Source organism: Manacus candei, unplaced genomic scaffold (assembly GCF_025592945.1).
Source record: "Manacus candei isolate 608988 ecotype Guabito, Panama unplaced genomic scaffold, ASM2559294v1 h1tg000002l, whole genome shotgun sequence".
NCBI classification, from domain to species: domain Eukaryota; kingdom Metazoa; phylum Chordata; class Aves; order Passeriformes; family Pipridae; genus Manacus; species Manacus candei.
In genome coordinates this window covers 4,566,131-4,585,386 of record NW_026138050.1, presented here as the reverse complement: position 1 = coordinate 4,585,386, position 19,256 = coordinate 4,566,131, and the positions used below count along the sequence as shown (strand labels likewise).

At 44.0% G+C, this 19,256-nt stretch overlaps 2 protein-coding genes across 9 annotated transcripts in view; one reads left to right on the top strand and one right to left on the bottom strand.

Moving 5' to 3' along the window:
* IQCE (IQ motif containing E) overlaps positions 1 to 9,276 on the bottom strand; it is a 28,008-nt gene extending 18,732 nt beyond the window's left edge. For 5 of the 7 annotated variants that reach the window (XR_007900281.1, XM_051771454.1, XM_051769557.1 and 2 more), the window contains exons 1-11: positions 9,113 to 9,276; positions 7,342 to 7,389; positions 7,067 to 7,109; positions 6,048 to 6,188; positions 5,623 to 5,754; positions 4,586 to 4,656; positions 3,891 to 4,004; positions 3,239 to 3,289; positions 2,595 to 2,665; positions 2,301 to 2,373; positions 1,860 to 1,909 (exon numbers count right to left, since the gene is read on the bottom strand). Coding sequence is in view for 6 of the 7 variants with exons in the window: in XM_051771454.1 (XP_051627414.1) it covers positions 1,860 to 1,909; positions 2,301 to 2,373; positions 2,595 to 2,665; positions 3,239 to 3,289; positions 3,891 to 4,004; positions 4,586 to 4,656; positions 5,623 to 5,754; positions 6,048 to 6,188; positions 7,067 to 7,109; positions 7,342 to 7,389; positions 9,113 to 9,154 (836 nt within the window). In the remaining variant the exon portion in view is untranslated. Of the gene's footprint in view, positions 1 to 1,859; positions 1,910 to 2,300; positions 2,374 to 2,594; positions 2,666 to 3,238; positions 3,290 to 3,890; positions 4,005 to 4,585; positions 4,657 to 5,622; positions 5,755 to 6,047; positions 6,189 to 7,066; positions 7,110 to 7,341; positions 7,420 to 8,996; positions 9,062 to 9,112 lie in introns of those variants that run through there. The other 2 variants (XM_051772156.1, XM_051772954.1) reach the window with 2 other exon arrangements.
* On the top strand, positions 9,236 to 18,015 carry BRAT1 (BRCA1 associated ATM activator 1). Of its 2 annotated transcripts, none has more exons than XM_051812553.1 (13): positions 9,236 to 9,995; positions 10,381 to 10,535; positions 11,114 to 11,258; positions 11,655 to 12,027; positions 12,118 to 12,237; positions 13,378 to 13,469; positions 13,726 to 13,844; positions 14,291 to 14,477; positions 14,601 to 14,674; positions 15,245 to 15,347; positions 15,620 to 15,718; positions 16,724 to 16,902; positions 17,106 to 18,015. In XM_051812553.1, the coding sequence occupies exons 1-13, from the start codon at positions 9,236 to 9,238 to the stop codon at positions 17,835 to 17,837; spliced, it is 3,138 nt and encodes a 1,045-aa protein (XP_051668513.1). In that variant the 3' UTR covers positions 17,838 to 18,015. The 2 variants fall into 2 exon arrangements, with proteins under 2 accessions (XP_051668513.1, XP_051667717.1); XM_051811757.1 differs by having other exon boundaries at positions 11,111 to 11,258.
* The last annotated feature ends 1,241 nt before the right edge of the window (positions 18,016 to 19,256 follow it).

The window sequence follows — 19,256 nt, the reverse complement described above, 5'->3', positions numbered from 1 at the left end:
TTCAATCAATCAGAGATTTGAAACAGATTTGAAGAATTCAGCTAACATGGGAGTAAAAGACATCAGAAAAGGGAAAATGAAAAAAGAAAAGAGAAAAAGGAAAGCCTGCTATGTGTTATAACTACTTTAAATATGAAATATTTGTTCTTCATTGCTAATGAGAAAAATCTTAAAAAAATTACTTCTAGAAATAAAGGTCTGAAATAACTGATGGATCTAGTTTTGGACAAATGCCACTACCAGTGACAAACACAGAACAGTTTGTGAAGGAATCTTACATACCACCCACAGGAATAATTACAAGGTAAAGCAAGAGACAGCCTACAGTTGGCCTATCAGAGTGAGAAGCTGAATTTGATCTCCTTTTTAGAAATTAAAAGGAAATGAAGACATAAAAAACCAAGGCTGTCCAGATGTCATGGATGACTGTTCATACAGCTGTCCCAGGCAGGAGGAAATAAAGAGTGAAAACCAAAACACAACACACCACCAAAACCAGGCAGGGACTGAAACGATAGAAATCATAACCATACCACTGAGTGACACTATTTTAGGCTCATCAAAACCTAAATTAAAGAATTGCAGACCATTCTGAGGACTTGAAAGGCTGCCTAGTTTCCAGCTACAATTGAATTCTACAGCTTCACATATAAATAATCACACTTTAGCATTTACACTGAAAACAGGAGCCAAATGCCATTCACTTCAGCCAGAAATAATGTAGACAAGCATCATGAAAGAAACACTCTCTACAATACTTTCTATGTGCCAGAGCCCTGACCTTCAACATCATTTATTATTTCAGTGCTCGGCCTCTCAAGTGGAGACTGACAGTCACCTAATGGAGGGAGACTGCCCTGACCACTGCTTTTTGAAGCTATGAATAAATGAGGACAAGGAAGAGACCTGATGACTCATTTTCACCTGTAAATAAATTAGGTGTGATGGTTTACAGCCTCAAGAGGCTGGTCACTGCATGCCTGAGCCAAAAGAGAGAATTATTTTTTTAAAAACGGTGACAGAACAAATTGCAGTTTTCAAGCCACAAGTAACAGTGAATTAGGGAAACACAGGCAGTATAAATAATGACTCTAAGGAGTTCTCATATGTTTCTATCAATCTACATAATTACACCCAACATTAAGATGGTTGCCTGTAGTTAACATGAGGAGGTCAAGCATATTTTGAAGTGGTGGGGTAACAAATTTTCCTATCCCACCAGACACTCTTACCCTCTTCTGAGTTTGGACAACATGCACTTGCATTGATGCTTTTAATTTGTCTCTTACTGGGGCTTTGTCTTCTGCCTTTGTGCTTTGATTTTTATTGCTTCTATAGACTGCTCACCCTCACCACCACTGACACACCCACACACCAGTGACAAGCACAAGTTTCTCTCACAGGGACTTACCAGTCTGTCTGTACTAAAGAAAAATAATGTTTACTCCAAAAACCCTTTCTTTGCAGCACACATCCTTAGAGCAAGATGCAGAACTGACTCAAGAGTAAAATGTCAAACACCTAGTGAGTTTTTTTTCAATCACCAGTGATGCCAGAATACGTGTGATTACGGGGGAAGATGAATTTTATTTAAGAAATAAATTCTCAGAGCTTTCATGTACTTCTAAAATAGCTCTAGTATTTTTCCACATCCACAAAATGATTTATCTACAAGAAAAAAAAGTGACTGAGACATATGCCAAGGCTGTGAAGCCAACCAAATTAGTACCAAAAAGCAAATCCAGCAATCTAAATGACAAACTGTTCCCCTGTAGTAGTTTTCCATCAGCTACAGTAGTACATGAGTGATATATCAAACACATATATGCAAATATTTGCCTCAAAAGAATTAAACATACTTTTTCCTCATAGTCTCAGACTTTGCCAGGAGGAGTTGGAGGCGATGAACCTGTGAAATACAGATTCCATTAAGGAGCATTAGCAATGTCAGCTTCCACAGCACAGATTTATTCACTAGGTGAAAATCAGAACAAGACTTTGGGTAGTAGCAAAGGTAACAATGCTATCACTGAAAATCAGGCTACTGTTACATTGGCTTTCATCTTGACAGTACACTTAGGGATGTACAGTAGTTTCTTTATTTGCCCTTTTTAGTTAACATGCTCAACTTATTGAAGGAAAACATTTTTTCAGTACATGCAGTTGGACCTATGAGCATATCTACGAAAATAGGTGCAGCTAAGCTGTAAGAAACCTATCTAAAATATTCCATTTATGTTTGGACTCAACAACTGAATAGCATCCCCTCCTGCATGCATTGAAGGACCTGTCAGACCTACCTCTTCATAGTAGGTTTCCATAGCTAACCTCACTTCTTCCAAATTGCTGGTCTTCATGTCTGCCTGGAATTCACTGAAAATAGAATAATACAAAAAATAACCCAGTCAGACCAGCAAAGACCTGTTGTTTCACAGTTTCTGGGTGGGTGTTTTATAATTGCTAATACATTCTTGCAGTTTATTAAAATGTCTTAAGGAATATAAGAACACAAATGCAAAATAATATGGATTTCCAATTTTCTTTATTAGCTCATCCAATTCATGCCTCTACTCCTTGCCCCCACAGAATCATACTTAATTGTGTTGTCTTTCTCCTTGCACTGCTGTTCAAGCTTGAGAATATTCTGCTTTAATCCACTGACCACCTACAGAAAGAATAAAACACTCATGAGTCCTCGAATAATCTGTCTCTTCACATAAGTTCTATTCCTCCACAATCTTGCCCTGCCTTTATAAATTGTACCTAACAAGACATACTTATTCCTACATACTTCAGTAGTTAGTAGATCATACATATCTGCTACTCTGTGAAAAAGAGAATGAAATGACCTAATGAAAAGATCTAATGAAATCAGATCCCTAATTTGTATCTGTGGTAACGTCACCAGCTTAAGAATATTTATACACAATTGTAAAATAAAAACAACTTTGCCTATTACCTTCCTACACCTTTGCCTATTCAAAGCAGCAAATAAAAGGGAGAATACTCCCTAAACAGACTCAAGACAATGACAAAGAAAGCTCCCTAAAATAATGTTAATTCTAGATCTTTGTTACTGGTTGACAAAGCACCAGTACTTTACCTGACTACAGAGATAAAGGTTACATGATTCCCTAATTGCTTATTTTTTCTCTACTTCATTTTATTTTCAGTAGTGTTTCAACTTGGCAAGAGGAAGAAGGAAAAATGAAAGCAGAAATAATGAAGAAACCATTACCCATCCATTATCACTCTTCTTTTCCAATAAAGCTCGTGCCAGCTCAGAGCCCTGAAAAACAAGACACAGAAAGCAAGTGACCAACCCTGCTACTTTATTCTACTGCTGGCTCTTCCCACAGAATCTTCCAACCTACTCATCTCCACAGTCACTTCACAGACCAAATTCTGAAGTCCCTATGCTCATTATTCAATATTAGCACATTTATTGCAGATCTGCACACAGAAAGTGACAGCCACAAGAAATTCAGTGGGATTCAAGTCTAAGTCTAACCACAAACACTTCTCAGCCTTGTGGGTCTGAAAATAAGGCTGCTCTTTTGCTTCCTGGTCAAGTCTCAGGACTGACTGCATGCACTGGTCACCCTGCAAGAGGTTAACTCCCTTCTGCTCTCAGGCAAAATATTCAGAAAGTGGGCCCCTAAAGAGACAGCATTTTCATTGTACCTTCAGAAATTACAGGTATCTTTGCTAAATGAAACTTATCTGCACTGCATGGCATAATCTTCCTTGGAACTGAGCTGAGATGCACAAAAGAAATCCCTTCACACCAACCAGCCACCTCTCATATTCAAGCTCATCATTCCTAGGGGTCAACATGCAACAGACTTGCACTCTTCTGTCCCACTTCTATCCCCCCAAGAAATAGTCACCCTGGAAGGATCCAACAGTTGTTCAATCTGTTTATCCTTCCTACTGTTCTCCTGTTCCAGTCGACGGAGCTTCGTTTTCATTCGATCGCCCTCGTTTTTCTGAGCTTGTATTGTCTAAGAGAGGGGAGAAAAATTGAAAGCACATTTCACATTTCAGAAATAGGAACACACATTTTGATGTCAGTAACAATCCAATGACGATGGTGACAGTGAAGCAAAAGAGAAACAACAACAACGAAAAAATACCATCCCTGTGGAGCAGGGCTGACAGATCAGGGAGGTGACAGTCCTCATCTTTCATACACTGCACTCACCTCAGCAGACAAATTGTTAAAGTGTGATCAGTAAATGAGTAATGGACAGGAAGCTGAGGGGGAAAAAAAAGGAGGTGGGGGCAAAGAAACTAAAGGCAATGAACCTTTTTAGCATCCAGCTAGGGCCATGGTTGGGGCTCAGCACTGGCTACACTTCAAGGCTTCCACATCCAGCACTCAGAAGCATCTATCACACTATGAGAACAATGAAACTGCCTCAGTCTGACACAAGTTTTAGTTAAGCCTTACATTACAAATGCAAAAAATGTGGTGGATGTCCCAGTTGTAGAAACCAAAGTATTCTGGAGCAGTAAGACCTGGGCACCTTCAGGTGGAGGAACAAGACTGTGAAATTTTCTGTGAGTATCAGAGAGACTGTACCTTTTTCAGTTCTATAATTTCATCATACATATCTTCTTTTTCTTTGTAGTCAGGAGTTCCAGGAATGTAGCCTACAGAAAGGGGTATGTAAAATAAGTAGATCCAAAAGAGGTATTTTTAACTTGTCAGGAATCTTACAGTTAAAGAAAAATATCTAGAACAGCACCAAACTGGAAACTAGGCTTTTTTTTTTTCCTAGAAGAAAAATCAGCAAGGAAATTAATTTTAGAAATGGAGATGAAATGGAGGTGTAGCTATATGAAACTTCTGCTAGATTTTACAGCCAATTTCTCCTAATTACTTCTCTCTGGTGCTATATTAAAATATCTATCTCAAGAAAGATACAAATTCCACAGAAGACTGAAGTCTTCTCATCCCAACAAATCTATTATTTACAAAAGTTTTCTACAAGGTGTCCAGAATCCACTTTTCTCTGTATGCTTAACATGTGATAATCTATCAACTTCAAAAGTGGCCAGAAACTGTGTATTACCAGTGGAAATATAGGTGTCATTTTAAATGGAAGTGGAATTTTTAAGTTCACAGTTCTGCTTTAAGAAAAGCAGGATTAAAGTTTGCTCTTCTCATAAAACTCACTTGATCTTAACGTCACAACCACACGATAAAACACTTTCTAGAGAAGTGAAAGGAGTCAATTACACAGAATTTCAGGCAAGCAGATGGTTTCTATCAATGGCTCCTAAACTATGTTTTGCAAAGTCACAATAAATTGTCTACAGCTGTCCCATTGAACCATATTATACTTGCAACATTTTCAGCTGCAAATGCATGGCAATTTGCAGAAGTTCTGAAAGCTAACAGTGATTCATTGCTCAAAAAAAAAAAAAAAAATGGAAACCCCTGCCTTAACCAATTTAGAAATTTCAAAAAGTATCCCAGGGATGATATTTTGACACATATATTTTAACCAACTGAAATGGCTCTTGCTTTATTGAAGCAAAGATCTTAAGCAATGTGTGTTTTTACAGAGGAAAAATATCATTAACTTTTATCCACCACACCACTGCAGACTTTACCATTACTAGAAGAACGAGAATGTTTTGGCTTCTTCATTCCTAGAGCTTCCTTCAAATATTCTGGAGTGCTACTGGAAGTGTTGGTTCTCATATGCCCCACGTCAACATCTGATTTCAGAGGATGGCTCATTCCTGCCAACAAAAATGGAACAAAAATGCAAAAATCAGAGCTAATTGTGAATTAAATGTGTGGATTTATTCTGAGCAAATGCAACATAGAAAGCTCCAGATGCTGTTAATTTTTCCCTCTATAAATTCCAACACTCAAGATCAGATAATTTCAACCTCCCAAATAAATAATAGTGAAACGACTTCCTATGCAAACTTTAATCAAATACAACTCTATTTTTTAAGAGTTTATACGTTAAGCTGTCCACAACACCCAATTTTATCCATATATGCAGATCTAATTTCCATACTATTACCTTGTTTCAGTGATTCCAGCCACAGCTGCCTTGGCTTTTTTACAGCTGCACTCTCTGAACATGCACTGCCCGTTCCCTGCAGAGATCGCCAAGCTGCAGCTTTTTTGGGATACAGTTGTGTGCTAGAGCTGTAGGGAGACTCTGGAGCAAAAGAAAACATCTTAGTGCTGCCTTAAGGTCACAAAAATTCTTGTTGTCTTGTGCTTCAAAGTTCTCAGACACAGTCCTAATACTTATAAAATTAGAATTAACAGTGTACTACATCCTGGCTTGTACAGAGTAACAGGACACTCACCTAAAAAAAAAAACAACTAAAAACACTGTATAGAAAAAATAGAATTCCAAAAAATGAAGAGGCTTAAAAAGAGGCATAACAACAGTAGTATGATTCAACACATGGAAATATTTACATGTACAGTTTGGATAGGCAACCTTAAGATACCTGCACATCTAAATTAATGTTGTTAACAACACTTTAAGATAAAGTCTTCTTTGAAACGTTCACTGGAAGCCTAAAAAAAGAGTTAAATGGAAAAGTATAGCAAGAAACAAACTTCAGAAAAGAAAAGGACAAAACCCATATTAAAAGTGCAGATCTAATAATAACATTGTACTTCTAAGATTATGTGAATAAAAACCCCACCAACAAACCCAACAAATGAAACAGAACTGCTAAATCCACACACACATATCTACTGGGTGGTAGGGAGCTCCAGTAATTCTACATTGCAAGTATCAGCATTTCTCCAAAACTACAATAAGAAATTCAGAATATTTGCCAATAGAATGAATAACATGATAAAAAAGTAGCTTATGCTGGAGAATCAAGAACTACAGCTATTCCATAAACTTCAACATTTAGCCTATACAAGTAGACCTTGACAGGTTTCAGAACAAATCTCAAATAGGTGTGCTCTGCACACAGCAGTGAATAATTCTGAAGAGAAGAACAAGATGTTGTCTCAAATAAATACTTCAGTTTCTGTGAACAGCAGAAGACAAAATTTTGCAACACTTACTTGGTGACTTGGGAGGCTTGTGAAAAATCTTCTTCTTTAACTTCTGAAAGAGAAACACATTTTTATGATTGAAAATATTCAACTCTTAAGATTTCTGCACAAAATCTTAAAATTGGCTCCATTGTCTGTGTATGTCTTGTATTCTAATAAGACAAAATCTTGTCCATAGAAAAGAAAAACAGAAGCATTAGGTATATGCAGATTTGGCCACATCCATGAAGGTGGTGCCCACTGAAGTTTGATGCCACAGATAAACAGTTGACATGAAAACTCACCATTTCTGTGTCTGACTCACAGGTTATCACAGACAGGCTGTCATCTCCCTGGGAAAGACACAGGAACTGTGACATCTGCTGTTATAATACACATCCAGAAAACTTTATATCATTTACTATCACAACAAAGTGAGAGTGCAATAAATCCAAACAGTAAATGTTGTCACCAGATCCTCTGTTTCTCTTCCATTTCATTTCTCAAATGTCAAAAGGATGAGATAGGAGTTTTCAATTCTTTCTGATAAAAAGAAGCCATTTGTCAAAACCACTTAAGTTGCTGAGAGATGGCTGTCTCAAATCCCAGCATCACTTGCTGTAAAACAAACGGTCCTGTGATGTTGTGCAAGTCACTTCAGTCATGAACCATCACAGAATGGTTTGGGTTGGAAAGGACCTTAAAGATCATCAAATTCCAGCTCCCCTGTCATGGGCAGGGACACCTTCCACCTGAGTCACAGAGACTTGTGCACTGCAGTGCACAACTGAACCTCCAGCTGGTTCTGCCTGAATTTCTCCACCAGTTAAGCTGCAACTCATTCACCTGTTCCCTTCCCCACTCGTTTGTCCTACCCTTGCCATGCTGTGGGATGGTTCAGTTCCCACATTCAACTGGAGAAGTGATCAGGCTGAGGGAAAAAAACTCAAACCAAAGCAGATGACAAGTTTCCCTGCTTCTCAAATGTAACCATATTCAGAGCAGAATGGAAATTTCCACTTTGCTTTCAAGTTATCTGGATGCATTCTGCCCTCACAAAGACCTTTTCTACTTGCTGCTGACTCCATGGCACTCACAGCACCATTCTTTGGACAGATGCTGATCTGTGTCTGTCAGAGGCAGGGGAGGGGGTGAAGTGTTTTTGAGAACCCTGGTTGGCAGAACAGGAGCAAGGATTGACCACAGAGTAGGTAAAACAACTTTCTGTGCTGGCTGAGAGGAGGCAGGTCTGTATCTCACACACCATGCCACACAGTTTTTAATTTCCTGAGGTGATGCTCCTTGCAGCACACTGATTATTTTGGTTATTTTAAGGCCTCTCACTCTGAAATATCTCTCTCCCCAAGTGCAGCTATCACACTTGGAATCAGAGAATGTGGAAGGCGCTCAGCCCTGATAAATGGTAAATAACAAAACATTCACCAGGACACAAACATGCAATAACAAACCCATCCCTGTCCTTGGAAACCTTCACGACCTCTTTGCTCCTGCGAAACTGGCCCAACTAGAGCCACCCACGACAGGAAACAGGAGAACGTGGGGGCTCCCAAAGGGGCTAAAAATCTCCACCTGGCTGCTGAGGGGGTGGGAAACGAACACCAACACAGAATCACAGGATCAATTGGGTTGGAAAAGACCTCTGAGGTCACCGGGTCCAACCTGTGACCAGGAACCAGACCATGGCACTCAGTGCCACGTCCAGTCCTTCCTTAAACACCTCCAGGGACGCTGACTCCACCACCTCCCTGGGCAGCCCATTCCAATGTCTAATCACCCTTTCCGAGAAGAAATTCTTCCTAATGTAGAAACTAAACCTGCCCCGGCGCAGTTTTAGACGATGCCACCCCCACGCCGTGCCATGGACCGGCTAGGGAGACAGAGGCAGGACCCAAGAGTCTCTCGGGCTGGACACGGACCAAGCCATCCTCCTCCCACTTACTGAGGGGGCTTTGTCCCGGCCCCAAGGGAGCGCTTCGCGGGCCGGGCCCGGGTTGAGGCAGGCCTAGACCTGGCGCCTCCTCCTCCTCCTCCTCCTCCCCGCGGCTCACTCCTTACCAGTTCCCCCTCCGCTGCCGCCTCGCCGGCCCCGCGGGCCATGCTGGGAGGGCGGCGGGGAGGCCTCACGGGGCGGCGGGGCCGCGGGGGCCCCCTCGGGCCGTGTCGGGGCTGGGGGCGGCCATGGCCCCGCGGCGGCACTTCCGGGCCGCGGTAACCACGGCAACCACCGCACGCCGGAGAGAACGAGCGCCCCCCTGCGGCCCGGGGCGGCGGCGCATGCGCAGAACATCGGCGCGCCTGAGGGCAGCGCCGGGTAGGGCTCGGGCTGTGCGCGGAGCGCGAGTGACACCAAGCGGCGCCGCGGGGCGGGAAAGCCGGGGGGCGGCGGGACAGCCCCTGCCAGATTCCGCTCCGCCAGCGCGCCGGGAGCTCCTGCGCGGGAGCAGCCGACCGAACGCGGGCAGATCACGTCCCCATCCCGCACCCACCGCCCGCCCGCGGGGCGCGCGAGCTCCACGCCCCCCACCGGGGCTCGGCCACGCCCCCCGACCGAGCATTGGCCACGCCCCCTTTGCGACACTCGCGGTGCGGCCGCGCCGGGGCCGGTCCCAGTGCCGGTGTCTGTTCCTGTCCCGGTGCCGGTCCCTGTTCCTGTCCCGGTGCCGGTCCCTGTTCCTGTCCCGGTGCCGATCCCTGTCCCGGTCCCAGTGCCGGTCCCTGTTCCTGTCCCGGTCCCTGTTCCTGTCCCGGTGCCCCCCGGCCATGTCCGGCCCCCAGTCCTGGTTCGTGGCCCGGGCCCGCCGCCGCTTCGCCATGACCCGCGAGTGCGCCGTCCTGCTGCCCGGCGTATGCGCCGCCCTGGCCGACCCGCGGCAGCCCGGCCTCGACGACACTTGCCTGGAGAAGCTGCTGGACTGGTTCCGCAGCCTGACGTGGTTCGGTGAGCGCCGGGGGCCGGGCCGAGGGGAGGGAGGGCGGCGGGTCGGCACCGTGGGGGAAGGTCCATCACGAAGTGATTTGGGTTGGAAGGGAATTCTGGGGATCCTGCAGTCCAGTCCCCTGCCAAGGCAGGGCCACCCAGAGCAGGTGACACGGGAACGCGTCCAGGTGGGATTTGAATGTCTGCAGAGAGGAAGACTCCACGACCCTCTGAGGTGCTGTCCCCTCGGAGACACCTGAAAACTGTTTAGTAGCTGAGGCTACACCTGGGCTTGGACCCAAATTCCTCAGTTCTAAGAGTTGTGAGGGGTTACCTCAGCTCAGGGAATCACCTCAGTGGGAGAGGACAGTCCTGGCAGTGACCTGCTGTTCTCTGGCACCACTAGACCCGACTGTGGAGCTGGTGCAGGACAACCCGTGTCTGACAGAGCTCATCAGCTCCGTGCTGGCCCTGCCCGAGCCCAGCCCCAGCATCCTGTCCTTCACCCTGCAGTTGGCTGGGATACTCGCTGCCTCCGAAAACCGCTTCCAGCACCTGCAGGTGAGTCAGCTACCTGGGATTATGGGATAACTCTGCCTCCGAGCAGTGACTGTACAGCACTGAATCCCTGGACTGATCCTGTAGATTTAAACTGCACTAACATGTCATTTTCCCTCTATAGTAGGTTGACAGGAAGTTTCTGATTCTCTGCAAAAATGAGAGAGCTTTATAAAGCCCTACTTTCTACACTAAAATACATTTATAGTACAAAACCCGAAAGGCTTCATTCACAGGGAAGAGATGTGTACAAGTGCATAGAGCAGTCTAATGAAACTGATAAGTTCAAGTTCCATTCCATATAAGTTGATGTATACCAACTCATGATATACAGAAGTTGTCTCTAGCACCTGAAAAACAAGCAGTTTTGGTACTGAACAACTCTGTTGCTTAATCCCTGAGAGAGCCATACGTTGAGTTTAAGCCTGGCATTCTGAAATTTTTCTATTTTCGTGGTACTTCTAGCAAGAGAATCTTTCACTACCCTCGATACTCTTGACCTGGAGGACAGAGCAGCCTCCCCTCTCCCCTTTAGCCCCTCTGCTCACCGTTTCCTCTGTGTTCTGCTCTGGCCTCAGCAGGAGAAGCTGCTGGGGAGGCTGTTTGGCCAGGAGGGGCCCCGGGGCCGTGCAGTGTGGGAGGACGCGTCGGTGCGCAGCGGTTGGGTCAAGGGAGTGCACAGCATGGTGCACCACCAACCCGCCCTGCACTTCCTCTGCAGCGGGGGTGAGTACTGCCACCTCTGCTAACTCACTCCCCAGATTCTCTGTGTCCCTTCCATTCCAGTCAGGTGTTTGCTCAGATGTCAAATTCCAGTTGCTCACATGTCAAATGAACGAGAGGAGTCTTCGTTTATTTAAGAGTTAAAATAAGCCATTTGTCAAAAGCACCAAGGCCATTGAGGATCTGCAAACGGTTTTCTTATTTTGTTTGCTTATTGTTAAGGACTGGCTGACTTTGAGTAGAGGCTCCAAAATAAAGGATAAGAAACTCCACCACCACCATTTAAAGCTGTGTGGTACCTGAGTTAGAGTCACACGTGGTTGGAGTTCAACAAGGCTCCACCTCACCATAGGAACGCCGTTGTTTTTTCCTCCAGCGACTTGTTCTGTTTTCCCACAGGAGGCATGGACGTGATCTTCGCTCTGCAAGGGGATCCCAGCCTGTTTGTGGCTTCAGCTGCCAGTCAGCTCCTGGTGCACATGCTCACCTTCTCTGTAGAGTCTGAAACATCTAAACCTCTCAGCCCAAAGGACTGTGAGTGGCCAGCGTGTGCCCAGATGATTAAAAAGCACGTGGAAGATTCCCTTCAGTCTGGCTCTGCCTCTCACATTGAGCAGTCAGTAAAGCTGTTAATCAGCTTGTTTGGCAGTTGTTATGCTGCATGGACTGAAGTGCTTTGGTCAGACATAGCAAAGCAAATAGAATCCTTTCTGATGGAAGAGACTCTTCAAGCACAGCACATGCTGGCAAACCTTTTGCTTAACGTGGCACGGTAAGGATCTGGCACCTTGGGTCCCGTGGTCAGATATATCTGTTTTCCACTGTGTAATAGGATATATAACTTACACTTCTTTCTTCTCAGGTCCCCTGTGTTTTGTGACACTGAAGGCAGTTTTTGGGCATTAGTAACTTCTGCTCTGGAACACTTAACCCCAGTACAAGCATGTCCTTTGGCAGTGGGACTTCTGAAGCTCTGCAAATGGTAGGACTTACTGCAATGAAATTTTTACTCTCTGCAGATGTTTCTGTACTAAGATCTCTGCTGTCTTTCCAGGAACTGTTTTTATCCTCACTGCATTTTCTGTTACATTGTTTAATATGTGAGACTGGTTGCCAAGAGTCATGCCAGTAACTAACAGACTTCAGGCTGTACTGATAGTAAGGATAATACAGTTTCAAAGAGAGAGAGATTAAAGGAGCCAGCATCTTGTTATGTGTATACTCTTGCATCTTACCTACAGCCAGCCAATTCCAGGAAGAAATAGCAAATTCCAGTAACTATACTGCCAAGGTTGACTGAGATGAACACCATTTGGCTGCCTGTCAAATCCAGTAGTCTGTTCCATTTTCCCTTTCACAAAAACCCTGGCTAGTGTAAGAGCTTTCACTCTGTCCAGCAGAAGGAGGGATCTGGAGACTCCGGAGGCAGTTGTAGAATAACTGAAGTTAGAAAGAACCTGTAGAAGTGATCTAGTTTAACCTCTTGTTCAGTGCAGGGTTCACTTCAAAGACAGGTCAGGTTGCTCAGGGCCTTCACCCTTTGAACTTCAAATATCCCCAAGGATGAGGATTCCACAGCTTCTCTGGGCAACCTGTTCCAGTTTCATTTCACTATGAAAAGTATTTTCTGTGTACCCAGTTGGAATCTACCTTGTTGCAATCTAAGATTCACATCTTGTGCACCTCTGAGAAGTCTGCCTGCACCTGCTCCATAACTGCCCTTTAGGTAGTGAAAAAGTATCAAGAAATCATCAGATGAATACAGCATATACAGATTCTGGTTTACAGGCTAAGTAACACTTATGTTTTAAGATAGAAGGACACCATTTTGTTGACAAGAAACACTTCCCTCTCAGCCTCCTTCTTACACAGGATCCCACTCTCTATTTGCATAGCTTGATAAAGCTCCTTCTAAATTCCAGAGCCATTTCTCCTCTGCTTTCAGTTAGCAAGGGAAGCTTGGAAGAAGGCTCAGATTGTGATACTGCTTCTGTTGCTCTGTCATTGCTGGCTTGGTTAAAAGCCTGCATAAAAATCATTATCCTGTTCGAAATTTGGGGGCAGACGTTTGGGAAGGAATTGAAGTGTTCTTGTTTTGGTAACTGCTGTTTCCTCCTTGAAGCCCACAAGATGTGAGGATTCAGGCACTGACTGTTCTACTTCAGCCAATGGACTGTATTTTGAGAGCAGCCTCCCAGCCTCTGGAATATGCAGGTACAGTTGTGAGAGAAAAGTTAGAGGCCAGTCTGCTTGCCAGCATTTCAAGGGTCTGGTGCAGGCAAAACTGGAGGTGAAAGAGTAGAACAAGTCAAGGACAGTAGCAGTGTTTGTGATAAAGTGCAGCATCCTACTGACAGTTGCATTTGAAGGGATATTCATACTGCATCACCGAATATCTTGATTAACTTTGAAAATCACAGTCTTTTGTGCTCAATAACAACCTGAGCTCTTCCCTTCTCTGGTCCTCTAGGTTTGCTGGATGAGTCTGTTAGTGATCCTGTCACTGTTGAAAGTCTTCTGTCCTCCAAGACATCTTGTGCTGGTCTCCTGTGTCAGACCTTGGCTCACCTGGAGAAGCTGCTGTCTTTGGTAACATTCAGAGAGCAGAAAAAAGCCTGGGGATCAAATTGGTCCTTGAAAGACAGTGTTAAGATTGGTTGCAGATTTTTTCAGTAGAGGTTTAATAGAACATGGAGAGGAGTTGACAGTGAGGGCTTCCATAGATTAAAGAAATTAGCAAATATTAGCAAAAACCTTTCAAATATGAAAACAGAACAATACTGAGGCTTGTAAAGAAGGACTGCACGTAAGTTCTAAATCCATCTTCACAAACTTTGTTACCATACCTCCTACTGCAATTGTTGATGCAGTGAAAAAAAACAAAGATAATTTTTTTGTACTTCTTAACATTGTGCTACCTCAAGAACCCTCTAGAAATTGCAGATTTCACTCCTTCCTGACCAAAAACTCTTTGTACACACTTGGAATTTTTGCAGGAAACTCTTTTCATTTTTTTTTTCTTTCTCACCCATTAGAAACATTTAAGAGTGGATTTACCCTATGTGTCCTTGCTGCGCTCTCTCATGGCAATATTACAATTCTGTAATGGCCTCCTGAGTCCTGCTTCCCCTCTGGGAACCACAATAAGCCGAAACTTGATCAATTGTTTCAGGGTGCAAAAGTCAGCTCTCGATGTCCTTGCAGCACTCTCAGAGAAAAAAGGTGAGTTAATCGTCGCTTTCTCCTCCAAAACAGTTTTACAGTCCTGAGTCTTTCTGTTGAAATTGGGATTGGGATGCTCCTTCTCTCAGTGTTGGTGCTTTAGTTTTGTTTTCTCGGTTTCAGGCTGTGACACACTCATAGGAAGTCTATTTGATGTCCTTCTGGCATACCTGGAGAGTCCAAACACCAGCCCTACTGTGAGTGCAGAACTAAGGACACATCCATATCTAATAGCTTGCCCCAGTGGGATGTAATCCTGAGAAATTGTCTGACCAGTTGGTTGTTTCTTAGCACAGTTTGTATCAGAATATGTAGGAGACTTGTCTTGGTTCTGGATGGCTTAGGAAATAGCTAAAATTGTAATGAGAGAGAAACTGAGCAATGCACTGAGTGTCCTTGAGAAGACAGGAGCCATCACATCTAAGAGTAGCACTGACAAACTCAACCTGACACGGCCATGAAGTATTGAATTCTTTGCATAAGGGAATTTGTTTTCTTGCTTTGTCTTGTTCAAATGACTCCAATGAGAACCGCAAATCAAAAGCTGGAGGTACTTCAGAATAATAAGTTGAGAACAGGCATTTTCTGCATGTTTGTTAGAAATTATATATAAGCACTACTTATTTGTGGCTTACTTCTTTGTAAGTACTCATTTAGTCTGAGAATTGCTCCGTAAGTTTAAGGCTAAAATGAATTTTACTTCTAATGGCATAAAGGCCACACTGCCTCCTCCTGTAGTAAAATAAATCTGCTTTACATTGTTTCAGGTTCTAAAGAAAGCCTTTCAAGCTACATCCAAGTGGTTGGTGCGCTTGCAGGAACTGTCCTGCTCCAACAGTCAGTGCCAACAAACTGAGAAGATTTTGGAAGGTAATTAAACTATTTGAGACAAACAGCAGCTAGTAGCATATATGAAATCTGCTCTTCCCTACCTATCCTGCTCAAAGCACTTAGGATTGACTTGTTCACAATTATGTTAAATTCAAGTTTAGCTGCCCAAATAGTGCTTTGAAGCACTCTGGTAGAAGCACAGAGCAAAAGGGATTGCATCAGACAAAGGGATGTGGAGGTTGTACAGTGAGGGCTTCAGTAAGGCTTGTTACCTTTCATGTCCATTCAGGCTCGTCACTTGGCTTTTACAGATGTGTTTGTGGTGCTGCAGAAGCGTTTGTGCAGTCCTTGCTGGGAAGTAAGAGATTCTTCTCTGGAGTTCCTCACTGCCATGATTAAATGCTTGAAAGGTAGGTGCAAAGATTTAACAGTTCAGATTGAAAGAGTACTTCTTTTAATGTTGTGAAAGTCAGTCGGGCTGGTAAAGCATCTTCTGACCTGTAACTGGAGGGCTAAGAAAAGAAAGAAGTGTCAAGATTTTTACTCTTAGATCATGATCAAAATCTGACAAAAATATTAATAAACTTATCCTGCTTTTCGGTTGAACTCAGATTGCTGTGCCTGCCTTAATGGCAGTTTTGGTGAGTTAAACTGAAGGGTGTTGAGACATGTATGTCAAGGCAGGTGACAGTGCTTAATGGCAGATAATACTTTCCCTTTTTTCAGTTTGCTCTGCAGTGGAGCCTGGTTTCTATCAGCAGGCTGGGGGCTGGGCTTTAGAAGGTTAAAAACATAGACCTGCTTTGCATGCTCTGGATTATTTACTGGTTTCCACTTTACTGCTAGCTCAGGCTCTGCAGCAGGTAGCACTGAGGCAATGTTAATTTTCCTGTGCTAGCTCAGTGATGGTGGAAGTCGTCCACTGCTGTTGTCCCCAGGTCACAAAGGAAGCATTCAGCACACTCAGCTGCATTAGCAGTTTACCCTGCAGCCCCTCTAAGTGCTGCTGTTCCTTTTGTTTTCTCTGCCATATGCCTTGACAACAAGAAAGGAGGACTACTTTTTCTTCCTTTAAACAAAGGCATAAGTTTGATGAGGCTCAAACCATGTCCCCGCTTGCCCGCAGAAAATTTTTTCTTGCTGCTAAAACAACTGTAAGTGCAATTTTCCAAGTTCCAATGTCTAGCAGAGCTTGACTGAAAGTCACCAAGCTGCTGGGAAATGGGGAGCCTGACACAGAGCATCTGTGCTCTTGTGAGCAGCTGCCTGGTCTCTGCAGAGGCTCGTCTCACTGGCAGCTGTCCCTGCAGGCAGTGGGCATCCTTGTATGACGCAAAGAGCTGTTTGCTTTGGAAACAGCTTCATGCTCAGAGAGAATAAAGCCCCACTTCTTTGGCTTGCTGTCTTGTTTACAGACCAGGATGGGTTCAGGCAGTGTCTGCTGTCCTCAGAGGTGCCAAGGCTTACAGAAAATCTGCTGGAGGATCCAGAGAGCTACGTGCGGGCGAGTGCTGTGACTGCTGTGGGACACCTGGCCTTCGTTACTTACTTTGCTCCGGAACCACCTGTAGCAGGGAATCAGTATAACAAAGAGGTATGATAACTCCCTCTGCACAAGCAGAACTACCCATCAATGCACTGCTGTATTACTTATAACTTTTTTTCCACAAGTCATTTGCAGGCTCATGCAGGCAGATTTAACAACCAGTAGTGACAAGATTTTGTACTTCTGCTGTTCTTGTTTCTTTGCATGTTTCTCCCCTCACTGTGCTTTCTCTTTTGTCTTTTTGCATCTAGAGCACTGTAGCAAAGCTTCAAGAAATCTTGTCAACAGACTCTGAGGGCTTTCCTAGGAGGGCTGTGATCAGCATCTTCACCAAGTGGCTGAGAGAAGGCTGCACAGCTCAGCTGGAAGACACAGAGCAGTTCGTCTCCAGAGTCATCCAAACTGTGGAGCATGACTTGGACTGGGAAGTCAGACTTGGTGGTTTGGAACTGGTTGAAGTTTTCTGTAGCCAGACCATTTGCCAGCTTGGCCTTTCTGAGCGCCCCTATGCTCCTGTCTCCTCTGCAGTCACCAGTTCCACCCCTCAGAACGAGCTGCTGAGGGTGTTCTGCCGAGCAAAACTGTTCGGCTTTTTGTTTCGATCGTTGTGTGACTGTGACAAACCAGTGGGGCAGAGAGCCTGTGACATCCTGATTGGCCTAAGAGGGAATTTCTATCCAGTGAGTACTTTGGAGAATCCACAAGAGATTGAAGATTCACCTGCAGGACGTGGCATTGCCTGGTTACAGAGGACACTAAGACAGGGTTCTCTGGCCCAGAACTTTCCCACAGATGGTGGTAACGGGGTGGATTTTCAAGATCCAGAGAGCATGATGGTAGCTTTGGGTGCAATAGACTTACTAGAGCTACATGATGAGCTAAATAAAAGTAGTGACCATGTGGAAGAAAGCCCTCAGTCCCTCTTACAGGACATCCTTGCTACTATGGGGACAATAGAGGAGAATGAAGTCGACTGTTACTGAAGACATTTCTTGCTCTGAGGGAGCAGTGCTTAAGCAGTTTTCTTCTGGAGGAGAAGGGTGGTTTTGTTAGCTGTTAAATGGGTTAGAAAATCTTTGCTTTAATACTGATGATTTTTTTTTGTTAAAAAGTGTAGTTTGCAATAAACAGTGGTTTCTTTTTCAAAGTAAAAACATGAGAATTGCATTTGTTCTTTTTTTTTAAGTTGTGTGTCTTTTAAGAAAGCACCTGACCATGCCTCCGTAAGGAATCATTTGAAAAAAACAAAACAGTGACTGAAAACAGGCTGTGGGCTCCTTTCAGAGCAAGAGTAGCTAAAACTGATGAAGACTGGTTTTGACCTTTAGAGCAGAAGGTGGGATTTAAGGAGTAAAAAGCTGATCATCCTTAGCCTTACAAATTGTCTTCTGTAGACCATATACTTGTTTGATCTCAGCAGCGACAATAACGTGCTGACTTTGGTTTTAATTGAAGCCATAAGCAAGTCCATTTTGCTGATTTTTTTTCCCAGTGCTTCTCCATTCCTGAAGCACTGGGATAGTTTCTTAACTTGTAAGAGAAACTGACACCTGCAGCTTTTTCATGATAAATTTGATCTATGCTTAGCTTTGGCAAACAATCAGAAAACAGCAGCTAAAGTGTGAATGGCAACACTTTTCTGAGAAAAAATTGCCAATTTCATAAAAACTCAGGAAAGACTAGTTTGCAACTTACTTCAGTGTCTTGCCATGTGCTAAGAAGCTTTGTTCAACCTAGGAAAAAAAAAAAAAGCAGTACCCTTACCAGTAGATCAAACCACGCTGTCTCCTTTTCCATTGCCGAGGTGTTACTGAGCATCCTTCACCCTCCTGCTGCCTGTGTAGGGGCAGGAACACCACACTCATTTTAGGCTAGTGGAGGCTGTAGCATCTAATGCAGTGAAAGGACTTCTGCAATCTCCTCTTGCAATATCATCCCTGCAGCAACACAATGGGGTGAGATGTAGTTTGGATCTTTTGCTGGTGAGGCTGAAGATTTACTCTGTGCCTTTTGATGAAGTCAGCACAGCTTTATGTGTGACAGAGCCCTTGGGTGTTGTACCAGCAGCTGTTATTAGAAGAGGGTAGCTCTGGTTCTGAAACACAGTTCTACTTGAGCAGGGTCTACACCTGGCAAAGGGCAGAGGAGAATAAAATTCAGGCCTTTTCCTGCCACTGTGTTCGTCTCAGAAACTGAAAGGGTTAGTGAGAGGGAAGGGATGTGCTTTTAAAGAAGCGTGGATTGTTTGTGGAGTTCTAGTGAAGGGATTTACAGTTCCAAAACCAGCATTCTGTGTTGACAGTAGGTCAGATATGCTCCAGGAAAGGAGACAGCAGGTTGCTGTGTAAACAGCTCCTTCCCATTCAGCACTCAAACTTGTGATTTCTGGGCTGTGCAGTTCA

Coding starts and splice junctions, on each gene's coding strand:
- BRAT1 (XM_051811757.1), top strand. CDS start 9,236: ATGGCCCCGCGGCGGCACTTCCGGGCCGCGGTAACCACGGCAACCACC. Junction 12,238..13,377: donor CTTCTGAAGCTCTGCAAATG/GTAGGACTTACT, acceptor TCCTCCTTGAAG/CCCACAAGATGTGAGGATTC. Junction 13,470..13,725: donor CCAGCCTCTGGAATATGCAG/GTACAGTTGTGA, acceptor CTGGTCCTCTAG/GTTTGCTGGATGAGTCTGTT.